The 22508-nt window shown below is 42.0% G+C and overlaps 1 protein-coding gene across 9 annotated transcripts; it reads left to right on the forward strand.

Moving 5' to 3' along the window:
• Positions 1–275: 275 nt before the first annotated feature.
• On the forward strand, positions 276–21720 carry cnot1 (CCR4-NOT transcription complex, subunit 1). Of its 9 annotated transcripts, none has more exons than XM_041037793.1 (49): positions 276–400; positions 2016–2311; positions 2438–2545; positions 4166–4264; positions 4514–4582; positions 4854–4908; positions 5269–5472; positions 5641–5809; positions 6301–6427; positions 6735–6845; positions 7126–7296; positions 7512–7639; positions 7960–8200; positions 8347–8466; positions 8829–8951; positions 9085–9236; positions 9532–9682; positions 9875–10088; positions 10391–10516; positions 11066–11190; positions 11358–11644; positions 11732–11810; positions 11942–12196; positions 12340–12480; positions 12578–12757; positions 13185–13301; positions 13408–13518; positions 13712–13789; positions 14096–14273; positions 14676–14830; positions 15018–15314; positions 15455–15595; positions 15891–15995; positions 16217–16336; positions 16679–16873; positions 16979–17121; positions 17241–17349; positions 17517–17686; positions 18093–18324; positions 18425–18673; positions 18813–18976; positions 19141–19258; positions 19401–19502; positions 19758–19931; positions 20078–20227; positions 20340–20520; positions 20803–20935; positions 21048–21182; positions 21296–21720. In XM_041037793.1, exons 2-49 carry the CDS (start codon positions 2210–2212, stop codon positions 21372–21374), a joined length of 7173 nt encoding a protein of 2390 aa, XP_040893727.1. In that variant the 5' UTR covers positions 276–400; positions 2016–2209; the 3' UTR covers positions 21375–21720. The 9 variants fall into 9 exon arrangements, with proteins under 9 accessions (XP_040893727.1, XP_040893732.1, XP_040893729.1 ...); XM_041037798.1 differs by having other exon boundaries at positions 14697–14830; XM_041037795.1 differs by having other exon boundaries at positions 11951–12196.
• Positions 21721–22508: the final 788 nt, after the last annotated feature.

A 22508-nucleotide genomic window follows, 5' to 3' on the forward strand; every position in this document is an offset into this window, starting at 1 on the left:
GTTATTTTCAGGGTTATGAAACGAAAAATACATGTTAATTTTTCAGTTTATATTAAAAAACGAAGTTAATTTTCGTCGTGTTCCTTTATCTAGAACGAATAAAACACGGCAACTGACTGAAAAGATGGCAGCCTTGCCAACCTCCAATAAACCTCAAAAAGAAGAAAAATAGGTGGCAGCCTGCTGGGACCAGGTGTCTACAGGCGAGCACCTTGCGCTCGTGTCGCGCGGATAAGCTCACGCACTCGTCTCGAGCCGTGAGCGCGCAGCGGCGGTGACAGTCGCCATTTTATTTTGAAAAATCAAACAGAACTGGAGGCATAGCGACCCTACTATTTCGTCAAGTTTGCTGTGAGAAACAAGAAGGGATGAACATCTAATTTACTTTCTTGGAAGCACGGTGAGATTTATAATATATCTAGTAAACAGCCTTCGACATATTTATACGTAACACATAAGCAGTGATATTAATACGGAGGATGTCCGTTAGCCACCAGCGCGGGGTAGGTGTATTTGCTGAAGAGCAGCTGTCATATTGCTTCCATCAAGAAAGTAACAATTCCTTAATTTAGCCACATTTCACGTGCAGTGTAGGTAGTTTTCTGTAATCATATTGGTCAAAGTGTCGTTGGAGACAATGCTGCCATTTCTTGGTGTAACGCTTGCGAGTCGTTAAGATAGCATTTGCAACTACAACGTTAGCGATTCCATAGAGTAGTCGAAGCCCGTAGAAATAAGCTAACGTTAACAAGGTTAATGCTAATGTTAGCTGGCAAGATCGCGCAAAACCCATCCGCAATATTTGCGGCCTTCAGGCTCGCGGCCAAGGCATGTGTAACGATTTCGACGTCTTAATATTTGGCTTGGAAGTTATCTGGCTATTACTCTTTATAATCGTATAACATTAATTGGTTTGCCGATTCATACACGCCAGCTTGAAAGAGGCTCGTGTTGCTAATGGTAGCTTCACGTAAATGCTAATTTGATAGCATTAGCTCGCTGTCTACAGGGAGTTGGTAAGATTCCAGAGGTTAACGTTAGCTATTGACCACACATCAAGTTATACTGATTGGTAGGGACGTGAATATAGAGCAAAGGCCTCAACTATGACACAGTAAGCGATTACAAATTTTACGGTTAATGTGATCACTAGCTAACTTTTTCAGTAAACTCGTTTGCTAACGTTAACTTAAACTTCTCTAGCAAGTGTTTACCAGCGTCATGGTAATGTTAGCTTAAGTAGTTAGCTAGGTGGCCCAATATGCCACAAGTGAAATATGAGGTTTATTTCAAATCCATTAATTAACTTAGCCACAAATCGTTAAGATGTCTGGTTAAGAAAAATATCACTTCGCTTAATGCCCAGTAGATGCAGATTGCTTGCGAGCACACAACTGCCAGGATTTGCTAACTTAAATTAGCTTGCTCTTTGTTTCAGTGGGTGATTTTAAGTCTCTCTGTCTATTAGTTGCTAGACATTTCTGGTTAACTGTTACTCGCTATTGTACTGGTTTATGAAAGTGCGATAGTGAGTATGCTATTGTAAGCGGAGAAGTTGGTTAGTTCAGAGAGCAGCTTAACTAGCTTTGAATGTGTGTCTCAGGTATTGGGGTACAGTCGAGGCCTAGTACTTGCTACTGGCACGACGAGTTTATGTAATTATACAGTATCTCCGTGAAGATAGCACACTTAGATGTAAAGCTTTAATCCATATTGGCCGCAAGTTTCAGAGGTTATAAGCAGGTAAATGTTAGGGTAGCAGATGCTAAATTATGTTTCACTGCACCTCCGGGTCTGCCATGCACGTAGGCCTCAAAGCCTGTCACAATATTCTGTGTTGTGAATGGATGGTAAATATTGCCCTGCATGAGACTAGGACTACAGCTTTACAAGTTTGGTGCAATTTCTAAAGGATTTTGTTTTATTCATCTTGTCACTATTTGTATTTTGTTTTGTTTATATTTAAAAACGTTTTGTGTGTTTAAAAAAAAAAAACTTTTGTCCTTTAATTACAGATGCTGAACTTGATTTTAAACTGAAGGACTCTGCCTATCACTGGGAGCCACTGATCGGAAAACTCATTTGGAAGCCGACATTTTTCACACCTTTTGGGGGGGGGGAGCAGAAGTAACCTATCACTGAAGTGACTAAAGGGGAATAATGGTGATTTTGCGCCGTGCTCGGCCGCCTGCTTCCGCCCCAACCAGCAATGAATCTTGACTCGCTCTCGCTGGCTTTGTCTCAAATCAGCTATCTGGTGGACAATTTAACAAAGAAAAACTACCGAGCCAGCCAGCAAGAAATACAGCATGTAAGTGCCATCAAAGACATCAAATACATTTGCCATTAATAGAGATCATATAGTTTACCGATGTGAAGTGTCTAGAAAATTCTTCATCTGTCCACATGTACTGATGCTTTCTCTGTGCTGTTCCAGATTGTAAATCGTCACGGCCCTGAGGCAGACAGGCATCTACTACGCTGTCTCTTCTCCCATGTGGATTTCAGTGGCGATGGTAAAAGCAGTGGCAAGGACTTTCACCAGGTAATTTTTGGTTAGAAATACACAGATATTTTGATTTTTTTTTTTTTTTTTTTTATTTTTTTTAAGCTTAGGTCTTTGCTAGTAGTGTTGCAGCAAAACTAGGGTAAAACTACTACAACTGGTCTAGTCTTCTGGAAGCCCAACAGTGAATTAAAATTATTGATTAAATAAATAATAAGATTGTCATAATAACGACATTTATTTGAGTTATATCTCAAACTCTATGAACTTATCATTAATATTTGACATTTAACCTGTTCCTCATCCTAAAACTGTCCCAAGAGACAGAGTGCTGAGGCTGACAAACATCTACGTTTCTCATTAACGCGCCTTACAGTTGTATGTACAAGCATTCACCATGTTATTAAAATACAGGTCTTAGACAAGATGTGATAAATTGGACATTCACTGAGACACTTTATTTTGCTTGGGAGATTGTTGTTTAAGTGGAATTTATACTCTGTCCGAACTGCGCTTCCGATGGCGTTGGAAACCCCTTCCAGCCTCACCTTTCTGCCATTGGATAGGGGGTGTCTGTTTGACCATTTTCTGTAGCGATCTGACATTCACTCCACCTCATGCAGCTGTTCTGAAGTGAGAGAGGAGCCAGGCATGGTGCTTCTCTCTTCAGCACTTTTTTTTTGTCATTAGATACACAACTATTTGTGGCACTTTGAATGTGAGTAACTCTGTGCAACACTATGAATGTCTTCCAGGAGAGGCTTTCTGAAAATGTGTGCCTTTATTTCCATTTATAAATGATAACATCAACCCCCTCTATGTGATGGCTGGCTTTTCACTCCATCTTCCAGTGTGTCTGCTCGGAACACATTTGATTTCTGACATGGCCGGGCAGCACATCTTCAGAACTAGTTCTGAGAGACCATAGACTGGCCCTTATCCTTCCCTACTTAGCAAACAAGTGTTCTTCTTCAGTGTAGTGGACAGTGTGCACTTATAGTCAGTGAAAATAAAATAGCAGCTGTTGGTACCAGTGTATTAGTTTAAAAAAAAAACACATAACTTGCACTGGCCAGCTGATACCTTCTTTGGCACACTGTCTGTGTATTCAGCAACATTTGAAAGCTTTGCAGCTGGACCAATTGGACAGGTTTTTCTAGCTGGGGGAAAAAAAGCCCAATGTGTACTAAAGAGAGACTGTGCTTAAAAATCACTGGACTTGTACAACCATGTTCCCTGCACTGAAAGTGTTTACCTCATATGGTGCACATAATTTTGCACCCATCAGCTTTAAATTTGGCACAGTTTACCATCACTAACCTCTCATTTCCTCCCATCATATCTCTTTATGATAATGTGTTTTTTACCCATTTGTGCTTACATCTCAAAGGGCATCATTGGGGAAACTTGTGTATCTTGTTGGATTTGTGTTGCCTTTATATAAATTGACAGATTCTTTGATATAGTCTTAATAGTATTTTTCCTGCCCATCATGCACATGGCTAAATTTTCATGATTGGGTAGATGTGATTTAATGCAGTGTATTGTTTCGTATTAATTGTTGTTAAAGACTTACTGTCTTATTTTGCTCTTCATCTGGCTCTGTTCTCTTGACTCTCTTCTTCTCCTCGGTACATTTTGCTTTTCAACTTGCCCAAGACACAGTTTCTGATCCAGGAGTGTGTGTCGCTGATATCAAAGCCAAACTTTATTTCAACTCTCTGCTACGCCATCGACAATCCCCTGCACTACCAGAAGGTAAGCAGCAGATGCTACTCAAAGCAAACCTAATTGTTTAATATACATGTATGTTACAATTGGTTGAATTAAAAAAAATCAGTTTTTATTTTTTTCTAAATATCAAAACAAATTGCACTGGCTTTCAATTGGTGTATGAGACTGTAACTAACTCAGACATCAACTCAGATCTATGTATGTAAAGTCATATTGCAGGTGTGTATTAATAAGAAAAATTGAGGAGTTATGTTCACATTCATTGTCTTTCAGAGTTTGAAGCCATCGGCCCACTTATTCACTCAACTGAGTAAAGTTCTTAAGCTCAGCAAGGTCCAGGAGGTAGGCCAACTCTGCAATTGCCTTCATTAACTAGCGTTTCCTGTTAATTACCTAGTTTGTCCCACCATAGTTTCACAATGAACTGAAAATATTTGTACACACAGATATTGTGGTCTAATTCTGTGAGAAACCCCTTGATTAGCTACTAAACCAAAAGGGACAGCAGTCACACAGTACATGCTTTACACTTGGCTGCTAAGAAATGTTTCCTGTAACATGTCTCTATCTGAAATGGGGGATTTTATGTTTACTTTATTAATTTCTTTCCCAGGTGATATTTGGACTTGCTTTGCTCAACTCCAGCAACACAGACCTTCGTGGCTTTGGTAAGTAGTTCTGCCAGAGCCTGATATGTTTAAACAAGTAGCTGACTACTTAGACATAAACATGATCTGAGTACTTAGTTTTCAAACCACTTTCCAAATTACTGATAAATTATTCTTGTCGATCACAAATACAAGGTGCCACACATGCAGATAGTTTTAGATGATATGATGATATGGTATGTGGGATGTTGCATTTTAAGACTTTGCAATCATTGGTTGGCACCACGTCACTTTATTAATGGCATCGCAGGGAAAAGACAAAAAACAAAATTGTGTTTTTGACATGGGATTGTCAACACAGAAAATTGCAGAGAAGCAAGTCTATGCTGTCTTAACTAGTTGTTTTTGATGGGTTATCAGCTGCGCAGTTCATCAAGCAGAAACTTCCAGACCTCCTGCGGTCATACGTTGACGCTGATCTCGGAGGAAACCAGGAAGGTGGCTTCCAAGACATTGCCATAGAGGTCTTGCACCTACTGCTCTCCCATCTACTGTTTGGCCAGAAGGGAGCCAGTGGGGTAGGGCAAGAGCAGATTGACGCCTTCCTCAAGACACTTTGCCGAGGTATGGGGGATCAATACATATTTGTTGCAACCAACCTGGGCAGATCCTGAAGCATATAATTATCTACAGTTGAATATTGTATGGCTTTGTCAGACTAAATAGAAATCAGATCCTGTCCTCTGTTTTTCAGTGTTGCTGCTGTTTATTTAATTGCGTGTTGTGTTTCAGATTTCCCCCAGGAGCGCTGCCCTGTGGTGCTCGCACCACTGCTGTACCCTGAAAAACGGGACATTCTCATGGACAGGATCCTACCAGACTCGGGGGAGTTAGCTAAGACCATGATGGAGAGTTCTCTTGCAGAATTCATGCAAGAAGTTGGCTATGGCTTCTGTGCTAGGTGAATTATGTCAAAGTTCTTTTAAGCAACATCCACAACTAACACACATATTTTTACTTTAAATGTAATGCCAATGAATGCAGAGTAATCATGTGAAACACTACTTATGGTGCATTCAGACCTGGCAAAACTTGGCTGCCAAGGTGCTACTGCATGCATAGGTCATGACTGAGACGCTGAATACAGATCTCACAGACACCATTTAGTTCATATGACACCATTTTGTAGTTTGACAAATCTCTGATCCAGATTTATGTAAATCTCAGATCACTCAGAAGTGACATCAGTAGTATTAAAGCCTCTTTACTTACACGTTTTGCAACAATAGAAGTTGTAAAAACAAACAAAATCTTAGAGCTAAAAACAAGGTGTGTGCCCAGATATTTCATTGTTTGACTGTTCCATCCCCAGTGTGATTTTAGTTATGTGAATGTTAATGGATGATTAGTTTGTAGTCAACACTTACTAGTTTGTGCTATTAATCTTTCCAGTGTGGATGAGTGCAGAAACATAATCATCCAGTATGGGGTGAGAGAGGTTACGGCCAGCCAGGTAGCCAGGGTCCTGGGCATGATGGCTCGTACCCACTCTGGCCTAACTGATGGCATCCCACTGCAGGTGAGTTGCTTATTTGGTAAAAGGGCCAAGGGCTGCCAGACGTCAACGGTCACTCTGACTCTTTTAGTTTGATTGACTTGATATGGACTAAGCAAACACTTGATTGTAGTTGTACTCCATTTCAGTTCACATAGACCTAATATAAACAAAAGGAGTCACTTGTTTTAGTAGTGTTAGTATCACTCATTTAATTCAATCATTTTAATATTTAAAATATTGGATACTTCTGATATGAGTGTCCTGTCTTCTGTGTTCTTAAGTAGTATATTAAAGATAAACTGTTCTCTGCTTTTGTTTTCTCTTACAGTCCATCTCTGCTCCAGGAAGTGGTATCTGGAGTGATGGTAAGGATAAGAGCGATGGCTCGCAGGCACACACATGGAACGTTGAGGTTCTCATCGATGTTGTCAAAGAAGTGGTAAGTGAACCGTCACTTTACCTGAACAAGATACCCATAGCTTTTGCTGGGTAATATTTGTTTGTTTTCCGCACACTGCCAGAGACAACACCTTAACTCTGACATTTTATAGTATCACTCTGGGATTACATCTCAAATTCTGTGTCAGTGCACAGGTTAACACATGCAGTAGTCTCTCAGATTTGATAGTCAGGGTTTCAGAAATCAGCCTTTTATTTTCAGAAGTGCCTGAGGTTTCGCTTGCATTATTTATTTATTTTTATGTGTGTGTGTATCTTAGAATCCCAACCTGAACTTCAAAGAGGTGACGTACGAACTGGACCACCCGGGCTTTCTAATCCGGGACAGTAAAGGCCTGCAAATAGTGGTGTATGGCATTCAGAGGGGGTTGGGCATGGAGGTCTTCCCTGTCGATCTCATCTATAGGCCATGGAAACACGCCGAGGGACAGGTACTGTCAAATATCTACTCCAGCAGGATGATGTGATCATTAGTGTTTAATGGTAGTGGAAAATTTGAAGGGAACATTTGCTGTTGCAAGTAGAGAATAAAGTGTACCAATAAGGGAATTGATTTTTACTTGGACATAGTGCAGTTTGAGTGGTTAATTTGGAGCCTGGTAGTCCCTCTCTTAATGTTTAACTGCCTTTTTTTTCCTATTTTCAGCTTTCATTCATTCAGCACTCCCTGATGAGCCCAGAGGTGTTTTGTTTTGCTGACTACCCTTGCCACAACGTGGCCACTGACATCCTCAAGGCCCCACCAGAGGACGATAATAGGGAGATTGCCACATGGTATGAAGCTTGGCCACTGTGTAGAATGGTGTAGCAGTTGCTGATTTCTCCTTACTGGGTTCAACACTATCAACATCTATTTGCTGTTTTCATGTGGTATTCAGTTGCACATTTGAAGCATTTTCTTCACAGTTTGTCTTGTGATAATTATCCACATTAGCGAGCAGGGTTTCCTGCAGCCTGTCAGAGTAGAGGCATTATTTGATGTACAAAATGTAATTCAGTTTTTGAAGGGTTACATCACTTAAAATGACATAGAATGCCTTGCTGGCTTGAACCTTGGCACTATAATGTGACTGAGTGTCACTAACTCTTCACAGGAAAAGTCTGGACCTGGTGGAGAGCCTGCTCAGGCTGTCTGAGGTGGGCCAGTATGAGCAGGTGAAGCAGCTGTTTAGCTTCCCAATCAAGCACTGCCCAGACATGCTGGTGTTGGCATTACTGCAGATCTCCACCTCCTGGCATACACTGCGCCATGAGCTCATCTCTACTCTAATGCCCATCTTTCTGGGCAATCACCCCAACTCTGCCATTATCTTGCACTACGCCTGGCACGGACAGGTTGGTATTGGGCTGTTTTCCTTTGGTACTTTGGTTAGTTGTGGTGTTGGTTATTTGGTCAGTGTGCTTTGTGTGTGTGTGTTTTTTTGTTGTTGTTGTTGTTGTTTTTTACCTTTTAAAAAGACCTGATGGTTCTTTTTTTTCAGGGACAGTCTCCCTCCATCCGCCAGCTAATAATGCATTCTATGGCTGAGTGGTACATGAGAGGGGAGCAGTATGACCAAGCCAAGCTGTCTCGCATCCTGGATGTGGCCCAGGACTTGAAGGTTTGTTGGAATAGACTAAGTAACCACTGACATGAAGAAAGCTTTGAACCCTCAAGATAAAGCAGAATAATTAGGCAATAGTGTCAAAGCACAAAGGACTCAATCTCTGAATTTGTTTTTCCATTTCTTTAAAAACTATTTTTAAGCGGCTTTTCATTAGAAAGCACATCTTTTAGGGACATACTGTATAATCTGAGTACAGAAAAGTAAGTAAATGACAGATTACGTGAGATTCAGAGATCCTGCTTATTCTCAGCGTCAGTAATAACTAGTAATAAAGGTGGGATATTGTATTTGTCCTGTCTTTAAATGTAGGTATATTTTTCGTGATGCTCAATGCATGCACGTTTTCTTTTCTCCAGTCTCTATCGATGCTGCTGAATGGTACTCCATTTGCCTTTGTTATTGACCTTGCTGCACTTGCCTCTCGCCGTGAATACCTCAAACTTGATAAATGGCTGACTGACAAAATCAGAGAGCATGGGGTACGTGTTTCAGTTGGTTTAAGTGCAGTTATTCTCTAAAGTCAATATGATTCAGATGAATATGAATCAGACAACCATATTAACCTTTTGAACATGTATTTTACAATAATTTTGTGCTGTGTCCGTGTGTCAGGAACCGTTTATCCAGGCGTGTGTGACATTCCTGAAGAGGCGCTGCCCATCCATTATGGGGGGTCTGGCCCCAGACAAGGACCAGCCCAAAAGTGCCCAGCTGCCGCCGGAGACCTTAGCCACCATGCTGGCCTGCCTGCAGTCCTGTGCTGGGTAAGCAGCAATCTAACTTAGTTTCCCATATTATACTATTAGTTTGCTTGGTGCTTTTAAATGGATGTTTGATGATCTTCTGAATCAGTGTCGTTTAATGTCAGCATTGGTCAAAATGAAGCTCAACGTTGGGTGCATGTGATAATGTTTTGACCATGCAAGATTAACAAGTTTGTAAATAACTATACTGAGATAGACACAATTCTTACTATTCAATATAGTATTATATATGTATATATATTATTTTTATTTATTTATTTTTTTAATTAAAGATTTTTTGTCACTTCTTCCTCAGGAGTGTATCCCAGGAGTTGTCCGAGACGATCCTGACAATGGTTGCCAACTGCAGCAATGTAATGAATAAAGCCCGGCAGCCGCCACCAGGGGTCATGCCGAAGGGACGTGCCCCCAGCACCAGCAGCCTGGATGCCATCTCACCTGTACAGGTATATGTTAAAACCATATCATGCCTTTTAATGTAAAAAAAAATCTATATTATTGTAATAGTTCTGTAATTTTTTTAAACTTCTTAATATATTCATGAAGAACCTTCAAGAGGGTTTGTACCTGTGACTCCCCATCCCTGCCTAATAATCATTTTTGCTTCCTGTATTTTTCCCTCTCTTGCTCTTCTCTAGATGGACCCACTCTCTGGCATGGGTTCCTTGAACTTGGGGGGCACAGCCACCTCCCATACTCAGAGCATGCAAGGTTTCCCAACCTCACTGAGTTCAGCTTTTAGTAACCCCCAGTCCCCAGCCAAAGCCTTCCCACCACTCTCCAATCCTAACCCCAGCACACCATTTGGGGGCATTGGCAGCCTGTCCTCGCAGCTCCCTGGTATGGACTCTGGTACTATGCTATTTGATTATCTTCTTTTAAGACAAACATACATTCATACTAAATTTGCAAGTCATGCTGCTCTAATTAGTTACACTAAATTAGTACACTTAATATCGATAGACTATCAAATTCAGTCAAAAGCGACCAGGAAAATATTTTGTAAGAGTTAACAAATTTGGCAGAACATACCGCAGGGTCACACTCAGTATTTGTGCATATTAAATTGAACCAAGTTCAGACTACAAAGGGTCGTTGTTCAGAAGGTGAACTAGATATGGATTGAAATGACTCAAGTGTTGTGTTACTTCTAGGTCCCTTGGGCTCAGGCATCAGCTCTGGTATTGGCTCTAGTCTGGGGATGCCAACAGTAAGCACTGACCCTTTTGGCACCAGGAAGATGAGCACACCAGGCCTGAATCCACCTACCTTTCAGCAGAGTAAGATCAAGGCCTGTAAGTGGTGGTGGTAGTGGTGTGACTGAGAGCCCCGCCCTGCGCTGCTCAGCTCTGTATTTTCCTCTGCAGTGATTAATGATTATTGTCTTGGTTTGCAAATTTACTTCTAATGCACCTTAGTGTGCTACACCAATATGTTTTTCAAATCCTTATCATGAGCTTTTAAAAGACTCAATTTTGACATCCTGTACAATATTAGGCGTTTTGACTTTTTTAAAATTTCATGTCACACAACTTAAATAAAAATGTGTATCGGAGAGGAAATACAGATCAGTCTTCCATTCCTTGTCTGCTTATGCTGACGGCCCCACTTTGGTGTCATTTGTCTATTTTTTAAGCATCAAAAAGGTTTCTAACTTGATCAGTTAGAAACCTTTTTGGTGTGTCATGTTTCACATGATTACACAATAATCTTCACCAATATGTGAATTACTTGGCCCATGCTGCACAAGTGTTGGTTTACAACATTGAAGTAAAATATATGTAAAACTGAAGTAATGAAAAACTAAATGTTTTCTTACCTCCTCCCAGCTGACCTTTCTCAGGTGTGGCCCGAGGCAAACCAGCACTTTAGTAAGGAGATAGACGATGAAGCAAACAGTTACTTCCAGCGCATCTACAACCACCCACCTCACCCAACTATGTCTGTGGATGAAGTACGTAGTGATGTTATTTATTTGTTTCTTGCCAAAATACAAAGTAACCTAGAATTTGGTTTGTGTGCAGCTTCAGGGATTATTATTATTATTATTGTTGGCCACTGTTGATTAGTTTTTTTTCTAAATAGTGTCCCTCATTGATCTTCCTCTATGTTATTGTCTAGGTACTGGAGATGCTGCAGAGGTTCAAGGATTCAACCATCAAGCGGGAGCGAGAGGTGTTCAATTGCATGCTTCGGAACTTGTTTGAGGAATACCGGTTCTTCCCCCAGTACCCAGACAAGGAGCTGCACATCACTGCCTGCCTTTTTGGTGGAATTATCGAGAAGGGTCTTGTCACGTACATGGCCCTGGGCTTGGCCCTCCGATATGTCCTTGAGGCCTTAAGAAAACCCTACGGATCCAAAATGTATTACTTTGGCATTGCAGCTCTAGATAGGTTCAAAAACAGGTACTGACATGTTTTCTTTGGTGACATGAGTATTAATTTAACAGTCATCTTGTGTCAAGCTGAAAGTATGTTGTTTTTCTTTCTTAGACTAAAAGACTACCCTCAGTATTGTCAACACCTGGCCTCAATTGCCCACTTCTTGCAGTTCCCCCACCATTTACAAGAGGTAATCAGGTTTCCTTAATTTATTTTTGTTCACCATTCTTCATGTCTTAGTTTGTCCCGGCTCTGACAAACTAAGGGGCTCCACACATACAGATAAATTAAATCTCTCGCTCTGCACCTTTAAATATCCTGTGTGTGCAGTATATCGAGTATGGCCAACAGTCACGGGACCCTCCGGTGAAGATGCAGGGCTCCATCACCACACCTGGCAGTCTGGCTCTGGCACAAGTTCAAGCCCAGGCCCAGTCGCAGCAACCTGGTGGCCCCAAAGCCCCACAGCCAGGTCAACCCAGCACCCTCGTCACCACCACCACGACTACAACCACAGTAGCCAAGACCACCACTATCACAAGACCAACGCCCAGCAGCTTCAAGAAGGATGTGCCTGTGAGTTTGATTGATGATCGAGAACCATTGACTTTTCTTGTCAATGCTTTACAGTTGGTTTACATTGATTCTGCATGAAAGAGATGTACACAATATTTATACACTGGTTTCAAAGGTATAATTGCCCTTGCTCCTACCTGCAGCCCTCAATAAACACTACCAACATCGACACCCTGCTGGTTGCCACTGACCAAACGGAAAGGATTGTAGAGCCTCCAGAGAATGTCCAGGAGAAGATTGCTTTTATCTTCAACAACCTTTCTCAGTCCAACATGACACAGAAGGTAAAGGGACACTGACAAAACATTACTTTATCTCGTGAACCTTAATAGTCAGATAAGCTTTTTGTTTCCTTTGGAAAACCATATCTGTGTTTCTCAGGTTGAGGAGTTGAAAGAGACAGTGAAGGAGGAGTTTATGCCCTGGGTGTCTCAGTACCTGGTGATGAAGCGTGTCAGCATTGAGCCCAACTTCCACAGTCTGTACTCCAACTTTCTGGACACACTCAAGAATCCTGAGTTTGTCAAGATGGTCCTTAATGAGACTTATAGAAATATCAAGGTAAGACAGTGAGGGATAAGATGGCATCTCAAGGGCTTCAGCATTTTTAAAAGTTCACTTTATTGTATTTGCTGCTTACTGTAAATATCCTGTTTTGAGTGCTTTGCCTGCCAGTTGCTTTCCGAGTGTTATATATCTCTCAGAAACCCTTTTCACACATGGGACATCTAATAGTGCTGGAATCGTGTGGTTGTTGTTTTGTTGGGGTTTTTTTTTGGCATTTCACAGTTAAGTCTCTCATATTGTATAACTGTCTTTCTACTACAAAGTCTTTAGACATCACATTACCATGCCAGATAAATAAGGGTTTTTTTGTGTTCCTTCTTACCATAGTTGCTGCTGCAAATGGTCATAATTTGAAAAATACTGACATTTGTTTCCTACCCATGTTTTTTTTTTTTTTTTTTTTTTTTTCCCCCCCTCTCAGGTGCTTTTGACCTCAGACAAGGCAGCTGCCAATTTCTCTGATCGCTCCCTGCTGAAGAATCTGGGCCACTGGTTGGGCATGATTACACTGGCCAAAAACAAGCCTATCCTCTATACAGTAAGAATTTGTAACACATTCGTTGGCTCTGTTATGTCATTATGTGGTGGGTCTCTTGCCAGTTTTTTGAGTTGACTTAAATTGTTTTCCCTCTCCTCCCTCCCAGGATCTGGAAGTCAAGTCTCTGCTACTGGAAGCCTATGTGAAAGGCCAGCAGGAGCTACTTTATGTGGTTCCCTTTGTGGCCAAAGTTTTGGAGTCCAGTTTACGGAGCATGGTGAGCAACATGGGTGTAGTCTGAGAGACATCTTTATGCGATTGGCATTACCTCATTTCCCATATAAAACAGTCCTATTTACCTCAGACAAAAATATCTTGGTATTTTTTCCACTGTGAATAAAAGTGGCCAAAACTGATTAGATTTCACCATATGTTCCTTGGAGCTAATGTGTGTGTCTTTGTTGCTTCAGGTTTTCAGACCCCAGAACCCCTGGACCATGGCCATCATGAATGTCCTTGCTGAGCTTCATCAGGAACATGACCTCAAGGTAACAGAACACTCTTCTTAGAAGCCATTTAAACCCAAGCAGAGTCTAAGTTCAGCGCATTGAAATAATAGTCAAGAGCGTCACAGCTTTTTCCTTTAACATTTTTAGTTTTCTGACAGACATGCACTGATCTTGCTACATAGCAGTATTTTATTTCATTTAGTAAATGTAACCCAGTGATATCCAGTAATATGTATTTAAACTCTTAACCTAAAAATGGTTATTCTGCAAAGGTAAACAACTTAAAAGAAAATGTATCAGTAGACACGTGTGAAATGATGGCTCACATTGTCTCATTTATTGCAGCTGAATTTAAAATTTGAGATTGAAGTTCTGTGTAAGAACTTGTCTCTGGACATCAATGACCTGAAGCCAGGAAACCTGCTGAAGGACAAGGATAAGCTAAAGAGCCTGGAGGAGCAGCTGTCTGCACCAAAGAAAGAAGCCAAGCCCCCAGAGGAGATGTTACCAGTTTCTACCACAGGTGGATGTTCTATTTTTTATCTATTTTATTTTTTATTTATTTATGTATTTTCAGTTTTGTGATGTTCTTCTTAACCTACACCTACCTTAACTCAGTTTAGGCAAGGTTAATCAGTTAAAAGCTAAAATGAGATGAGCACAAGTTCATCTATAGTAGATTTGATTTTGAAAATGTGGTAAAAATTTCACATATTAGTATCTTTAAAATGCTCTAATGATTATTACAACATTCATTTAATCATATCAGTTCTGTCTTTTGCTCTTTGAAGTTCTTTGAGAACACTCTTAGACAAGTATTAAAAACTTAGTGGTACATTTTTTGTTATGTGTTTTCTGTTAATTTTGTCTTGACAACCTGCTTTTTCTTGTGATTTTAATCAAATTAGCGTTTTGTGACCAACAGGAGACTTTGTTCCATTTGCAGCTCCTCCCTCAACCCCAGCTGCCACCACCACCACTTGCACAACCACTGGGCCCCCCACACCGCAGTTCAGTTACCACGACATCAATGTGTATGCCTTGGCAGGCCTGGCTCCACACATCAACATAAATGTCAACGTAAGTATTATGTACCCGCAAACCCCCGTCAGAGACTTTACTGAAGTCAATGTACCGTTTCAGACACACACTCCTTTTCTCACATCTCCTCTCTCACCTGTTGAAATAAATTTTCTTCTTATATCTTTTTGATTGTAGTTCCTTTTCTTGACTTTCCTCTCATGCTTCCCCCATCTTTTCTCTTCAGATCCCTCTGCTACAGGCCCATCCTCAGTTGAAGCAGTGTGTACGGCAGTCAGTAGAGCGAGCTGTCCAGGAGCTTGTGCATCCTGTGGTTGATCGCTCTATCAAAATTGCCATGACAACCTGCGAACAGATCATCAGGAAGGACTTTGCCCTTGATTCAGAAGAGTCTCGCATGCGTGTCGCTGCACACCACATGATGAGAAACCTGACCGCCGGCATGGCCATGATCACCTGCCGCGAGCCTCTGCTCATGAGCATCGCCACCAACCTGAAGAACAGCTTTGCTGCTGCACTTAGGGTAAGGCTTATGTCCCTAGTTGCTGATCTTCCATAACATATTGAGAGAGCTTCCTTTTCCTACACACCCATCCATCCTTCTGTTTGTCTGATACCTTGTATTATTCCTGCTTCTTTAACTTAAATTGTCTTTGCTCTCAGGCACCAACCCCCCAACAGAGGGAAATGATGGAAGAGGCTGCAGCCCGGATTGCTCAAGACAACTGTGAATTGGCTTGCTGCTTCATTCAGAAAACAGCTGTGGAGAAGGCTGGTCCTGAAATGGACAAGAGACTAGCCACGGTGAGACTTAAAGAAGAAATTCATTTCAGATACAGGAACTATGGCCAGCATCACCTCAGCCACTATAATTACAACTTCCCCATAACTATTCATGTCGCCGTTGATTGGCTACTTTTTTATTGCCATGACTAAAGACAGTTACTGGCATACCTCTGTTTTAGAGGTAGACTGCTCTGCTAGGATGTATGAGGTTTTCACATGTGTAAATTGTATGGTCTTCATTCTCATCTTTTGTTTCATTCAGTTTTACATAAATATTTCTAAATATATTTTAATGCTTTTACTGTTCTTCTAGGAGTTTGAGCTGAGAAAGCATGCACGCCAAGAGGGACGGCGTTACTGTGATCCCGTTGTTCTGACTTACCAAGCTGAACGCATGCCTGAGCAGATCAGACTCAAGGTAGGATCATTGTAACATCCATGCCAAATATCAGTAAAAAAAAAAGTCAATCAATTTTGATGCGTTGCTAGTTGCAGCTTAGAACAAGTCATAATTTCTTGCTAATTGAGTTACTGGATCTGTCCACTATGTCCAATAGGGTGATGATTCAGTGCTATTTCACACTGTCATCAGTCTGTGGACACGTTTCTGTTAAGTTACAAAACGCATGTCTCTTGTAGGTGGGAGGAGTGGACCCTAAGCAGCTGGCTGTATATGAGGAGTTTGCCAGGAACGTTCCAGGTTTCTTACCCAGCAATGACCTCTCTCAACCCACTGGCTTCTTGGCTCAGCCCATGAAGGTGAGTTTTATTTTTTTATTATTTTTTTTTTTTTCTACTTGTGACACCTAAAACAAAACGTAAGAGCAGGGGAAGGAATGGCTGAAAGGTGCTACAGTGGTTATTAAAAAATAATTATGAATTTGTTCATTTTCTGATTTGTGCCTGTGTTGACCAAAAGCAAAAAAGATTACCCTAAATATTTTTTTTGTTGGTCTTATAACCCAGTATATAAGAAAATGACACAGCTAACATTTGACTAAGTGATTCTTGTGTCACTATCATGAAATTCAGGTCACCGATTGGAATTGTCATTTGAAACCCACAGAACTTAATTCCACCGCTCTGTATTTGTCTTCACAGCAACAGGCATGGGCCACAGACGATGTGGCTCAGATCTATGATAAGTGCATGGCAGACCTGGAGCAACATCTTCATGCCATCCCTCCCGCCCTTGCCATGAACCCCCTGACCCAGGCCCTGCGCAGCCTGCTGGAGGCTGTTGCTTTGGCCAGGAACTCCAGGGATGGCATCGCTGCACTTGGCTTACTGCAGAAGGTAGGAGAGTCACTTTTATAACTGCAGTTAAGAGTGAGGGAGGTAAGGTCTAGTATTAACTTGTATTTGCCTGTCCTTTACTATGTTGGTTTCTCTTTTTCTCAGGCTGTGGAGGGTCTTCTGGATGCTACCAGTGGGGCTGATGCTGACTTGCTGCTCCGCTACAGAGAATGCCACCTGCTGGTGCTTAAAGCCCTGCAAGATGGACGTGCCTATGGACCACAGTGGTGCAATAAGCAGATCACCAGGTGAATCACGGCCCATTTGATTTAAAATTGTTACATTCACTTTGGTGCACGACATAAATAGGATATTTTGTCGTGATTGACTGGAGTGTCTAATTTGCTTGCTGTGCTTCTGTTTACAGGTGTCTGATTGAATGCCGTGATGAATACAAATACAACGTAGAGGCAGTGGAGCTTCTGATCAGGAACCATCTCGTGAACATGCAGCAGTATGACTTGCACCTGGCACAGGTACACAGTCCACACAGTCATCAGCTATCATCAGTTACTATTTTATTTTCCACTTCATGTTTTGGGGCTTGGTGTAGTAATATTAAAATGATGACGGTGCATAAGCACGGTAGTCAATCCTGCACATTGATGGAGACATTTGTGCTTTTGTGCATTTTTTCTTCCAGTCAATGGAAAATGGACTGCACTACATGGCAGTCGCATTTGCCATGCAGTTGGTGAAGCTGCTGCTGGTGGATGAACGCAGCGTCAGCCACGTCACAGAGGCCGACCTCTTCCACACAATTGAGACTTTAATGAGGACTTGTGCACACTCCAGAGCCAACGCACCAGAAGGGTAAAGAATTACTGCACTGTTAAAACATGAAAAGTGTTTTTCATTTGTTGTTACAGAATGGTGCTACACAGATGATAGGAATAGGTAGGGGGCCCATTGTAAAGTCTTGAGACCCTATTGAACCTCTCTGTCTGGTTTGGTTGATTACTTAGTCCACGTCATGAACAAAGAACTGGTTAATACTAGTTAACCCAGTTGCAGCGTTTTCACAACCCAGTGTACGTTTTGGTTTACAATATTTCACTGGATTTCTTGGTTCACACTGGGTCTAATCCAAATAGTGCTTACCAGTTTATTTTCAGACACTTGAATTTTGCCCAGAACTTATTTAGTAGTACCTGTGCATAGACCTTTTGTAGTTGCTTTTTGAAATTGACCCTCTGTTCTCTTTTCTTCTTGTCCCCAGTCTTCCCCAGCTTATGGATGTTGTTCGCTCCAACTACGAAGCCATGATTGACCGGGCCCACGGTGGACCCAACTTTATGATGCACTCTGGGATTTCACAGGCTTCAGAATATGATGATCCCCCAGGCCTGAGGGAGAAGGCAGAGTACCTCTTGAGAGAATGGGTGAACCTGTATCACTCAGCTGCTGCTGGCAGGGATAGCACCAAAGCATTCTCTGCCTTTGTTGGCCAGGTAAACAGTCACTCGTCAGTTCAGTAAAAAAAGAATGCTCAAAAACCATGACTTTTGTTGCTCATGTTTACCTCATGTCGCTCCTCTTTTCTCCATCCAGATGCACCAGCAGGGCATCTTGAAGACAGATGACCTGATCACAAGGTTCTTCCGGCTGTGCACAGAAATGTGTGTGGAGATAAGCTATCGGGCACAGGCTGAGCAGCAGCACAACCCAGCAGCCAGTGCAGCCATCATCAGGGCCAAGTGTTACCACAACCTGGATGCCTTTGTTAGGCTCATAGCCCTGCTGGTCAAACACTCTGGAGAGGCCACCAACACAGTGACAAAAATCAACCTCCTCAACAAGGTACATGACAAATATGTACAACAAACAACAATAACTAAATATCATACCTGTTTATCTGTTACACAGCAGTATAAACTGAAGCATGCTCTGCTCAAACTGGTTTGGTTACTAAGAATTATGTTCTACATTCTGCCTCTAGGTGCTGGGTATCGTAGTTGGGGTGTTGATCCAGGACCACGATGTGCGTCAGACTGAATTCCAACAGCTCCCATACCACCGCATTTTCATCATGCTGCTGCTGGAGCTCAACGCCCCTGAGCATGTCCTGGAGACCATCAACTTCCAGACACTCACCGCCTTCTGGTAAGACATCCACATGGATCAAACACATCTGCAGGGTTACCTCCTGCTGTAGATCAGAAATGCCCCGCTCTAGTGCTGATACTGGTCTCAAAGTTAAGATGTTTTCAAAGTTTGTGTCCGTAGATTTCCTGCACTTTGGATTCACTCTTTCCTCTCTTCTGCAGCAATACCTTCCACATCCTGAGACCCACCAAAGCACCTGGATTTGTGTACGCCTGGCTCGAACTCATCTCCCATCGCATCTTCATCGCCAGGATGCTAGCACACACACCGCAGCAGAAGGTGCGCAAGGACAACACGCGATGATCTAATTTTCACATATTTTTAAAAGCTTACATCCAGTATTGTTCATAGGCAAACCTTGCTGCTTTCCCCATGTTTGTGGTTTTGAATTTTGATCTAATAGTCTGTTGTTGTCCTCCAGGGTTGGCCCATGTATGCACAGCTGCTGATTGATCTCTTCAAGTACCTGGCCCCTTTCCTGAGGAATGTAGAGCTCAACAAACCTATGCAAATCCTCTACAAGGTGCTCGCTGCTTTTCCTTAATAACAGCCGTCTGTATCAGACAAGTCTGACAAACAACATGTTTCTGTCCGTTAAGTGGTTTAGCTTTCCACGGAAACATTGAGTTGTAAATTGTTTTTGGTAAATTTAGTCGTCTGTCAGTGTTTTGCTTAATGTCCAGATGTTTCCTGTTAGATGTTTTGATTACAGAAGCTAAAACTAATATGTCCTTGTAATTGTTTAAATTTTTTTTTATTTTTTTATTTTTTTTGTCAGGGCACACTGCGGGTGCTCCTAGTCCTGCTGCATGACTTCCCAGAGTTCCTGTGTGACTACCATTACGGCTTCTGTGATGTTATCCCACCCAACTGCATCCAGCTCCGCAACCTCATCCTCAGTGCCTTTCCACGCAACATGAGGCTCCCCGACCCGTTCACACCCAATCTCAAGGTAGACACACACACACACACACTTTCTCTCCCTCCCTCTCCTTTGTCTAGAGGAGTGGGGTTTCCTCTACTTTGATCATTGATTAGAAAACTAATAAATGATTTAATAAATCTGTCCTTCATCAACACTGCCCCCCTCCTCTGCAGGTGGACATGCTGAGTGAGATCAACATTGCTCCCAGAATCCTCACCAACTTCACAGGTGTCATGCCTTCCCAGTTCAAGAAGGATCTGGACTCGTATTTGAAAACTCGATCACCAGTCACTTTCCTGTCTGAGCTGCGCAGCAACCTGCAGGTAGGACCAGTGTCCATCTATTTGAAGTTATTATTATTACTAGTAGTGTAATTATACCTTTTATTAATGACAATGCAATATTACTATATATATATTCTTTTTTGTCTCCCAGGTGTCTAATGAGCCAGGAAACCGCTATAACATCCAGCTGATCAATGCTCTAGTCTTGTATGTAGGCACACAGGCTATCGCTCACATTCACAACAAGGGCGGCACCCCCTCCATGAGCACGATCACTCACTCTGCACACATGGACATCTTCCAGAACCTGGCTGTGGACCTGGACACTGAGGGTAAGGAGGCAGCACACAAAATATGTCAGTATCAGAACGTTCCCCTTGAATTCTGGGCAGTTCAAAGCTTTTAGTGGTAGGTTTATTTTAAGACTAGTCAGCACTAAAAACTTGAGACCATCATCTCTCACCACCTGTAAAGACAGTCTGATATTAGCGTCAGTGTTAGTTAGTAGCATCAGATTTTGTTTCCAGTGTAACCCAGAACCAGATTTATAAGATGTTCTGCAATAAAGAAAAGCAGAGCACTCTGATCAGGTTTCTGCTCTCATGTCTTCTCAGGACGTTACCTGTTCTTGAATGCGATCGCCAATCAGCTGCGCTACCCCAACAGCCACACTCACTACTTCAGCTGCACCATGCTGTATCTGTTCGCTGAGGCCAACACCGAGGCCATCCAGGAGCAGATCACCAGGTGAGGGACTTTATTATTTCAGAGGAAGGAATACATCCAATCATCACTAATTTGATGTTAAGTACAAGTGTTGTTAATTAACATCACCCCCCCCCCCCCCCCCCATGTCCAGGGTTCTGTTGGAGAGGCTGATAGTGAACAGGCCTCACCCATGGGGTCTTCTCATCACCTTCATCGAGCTGATCAAGAATCCTGCCTTCAAGTTCTGGAGCCACGACTTTGTGCACTGTGCCCCTGAGATTGAAAAGTAGGCACCCTGTTTGACTCATTGTTAGATGGAGTAACATCAGCCTTACCTTCAATGTGTTATGCTTCTCTTTATTAGACGATTGTGTCTTAACCTCTCCTCTCTGTCCTCAGGCTGTTCCAGTCAGTAGCCCAGTGCTGCATGGGACAGAAACAGGCCCAGCAGGTGATGGAAGGCACCGGTGCTAGCTAGCCTGTGTAACCAGCCAGCTCATAGCCCTCGGGAGAGATGCCGCGGCCTTGACCCACTCCCCCACCACACACACACACACACCTCCCACTTTACTGTTGGCACTGGATAAACTGGCAACCCACAGTCATTTGAAATGTGGATGAAAGGACTACTGCTCACGGATCTAAAGATTTAGATTTTTGTTTATCCCTTTGGGGCTGGATTGAGATGGAGAGAATGGATTTGGACATGCTGTTTAATATACTTTTTTGATGCTTTGATGTAAATATTGAAAAAAAAAAGGGAGAACGGGAGAGTACATAAGTGGAGAACAATTCACATGTCAAATAAAATGTATCCTGACATGTAAACATATTTTCACTCACTAGCAAAGTCCTTGGTTTGCTTCCCTCCCACACAAATCCTTTTTTTTTCCTGACCTTTTTTTTTTTGGCTTTCAGAGGCTGAATGGTAGATGATTGAAAGAAAAAAAGCTGCCTGCTACTTTCATTTGATTCCTTTTTATCCCTGAGTGGGACAGGAAGATGTAGTGTAGTCTGCCAGGTAGGGTGGGGGTGTTGCTCCCGGTGTGTCGGTGTGTTGGTGGAGACAGATTGCTGATGGTTTGTCCATTTGAAACCGGCTCTGGAAGTCTCTCCCTGGCACTTGTAAAATTGTGCAAAGTGATGGTGACATCGTATCTTGACAATTTGTACAAAGATCCAAATTGAAGAACAACAATAGAAGGACCAATACAGCCCATTTTGTAACATTTTGAATGTTTTGTAAATGTATTGGTCCATGTGTTGTATTTTGTAGTCCTTTCTAGTTTGCCTTTAGTTCTTGCTACTTAACTGCAGTATGCATACATAAAGGAAATAAAGCATTCAAACTGCAAAGCATCTGTTTTCTTTGAGGAATGTAAGAATAGGACGATGGTGCTAATATACGAGGTGTTTGATGAGTAGACACAGGTCATAAAAATTACTCACTGTATTTGTTTTTCCAGACTTCAGGCGCAGGTGTTTCTTATAAACTTATGATCACTGAGTAAAGGTTTTACATCTTGTTTTTCACCACCAAAACAAAAAACAGCAAAGTGTTTTTATTAGAAAATGAGTCTGTCAGGGCTCCTGTGGTTATAAAACGTTACAA

Source organism: Toxotes jaculatrix, chromosome 5, assembly GCF_017976425.1.
Source record: "Toxotes jaculatrix isolate fToxJac2 chromosome 5, fToxJac2.pri, whole genome shotgun sequence".
In the NCBI taxonomy this organism is placed as follows: domain Eukaryota; kingdom Metazoa; phylum Chordata; class Actinopteri; family Toxotidae; genus Toxotes; species Toxotes jaculatrix.

Bases quoted from the DNA above. Each gene is read 5' to 3' on its own strand.
- cnot1 (XM_041037793.1), top strand. From the start codon at position 2,210: ATGAATCTTGACTCGCTCTCGCTGGCTTTGTCTCAAATCAGCTATCTG. The intron at 10,517-11,065 runs GTAAGATCAAGG...ACCTCCTCCCAG, and splicing joins TCCACCTACCTTTCAGCAGA to CTGACCTTTCTCAGGTGTGG. The intron at 15,996-16,216 runs GTAGGATCATTG...TGTCTCTTGTAG, and splicing joins CTGAGCAGATCAGACTCAAG to GTGGGAGGAGTGGACCCTAA.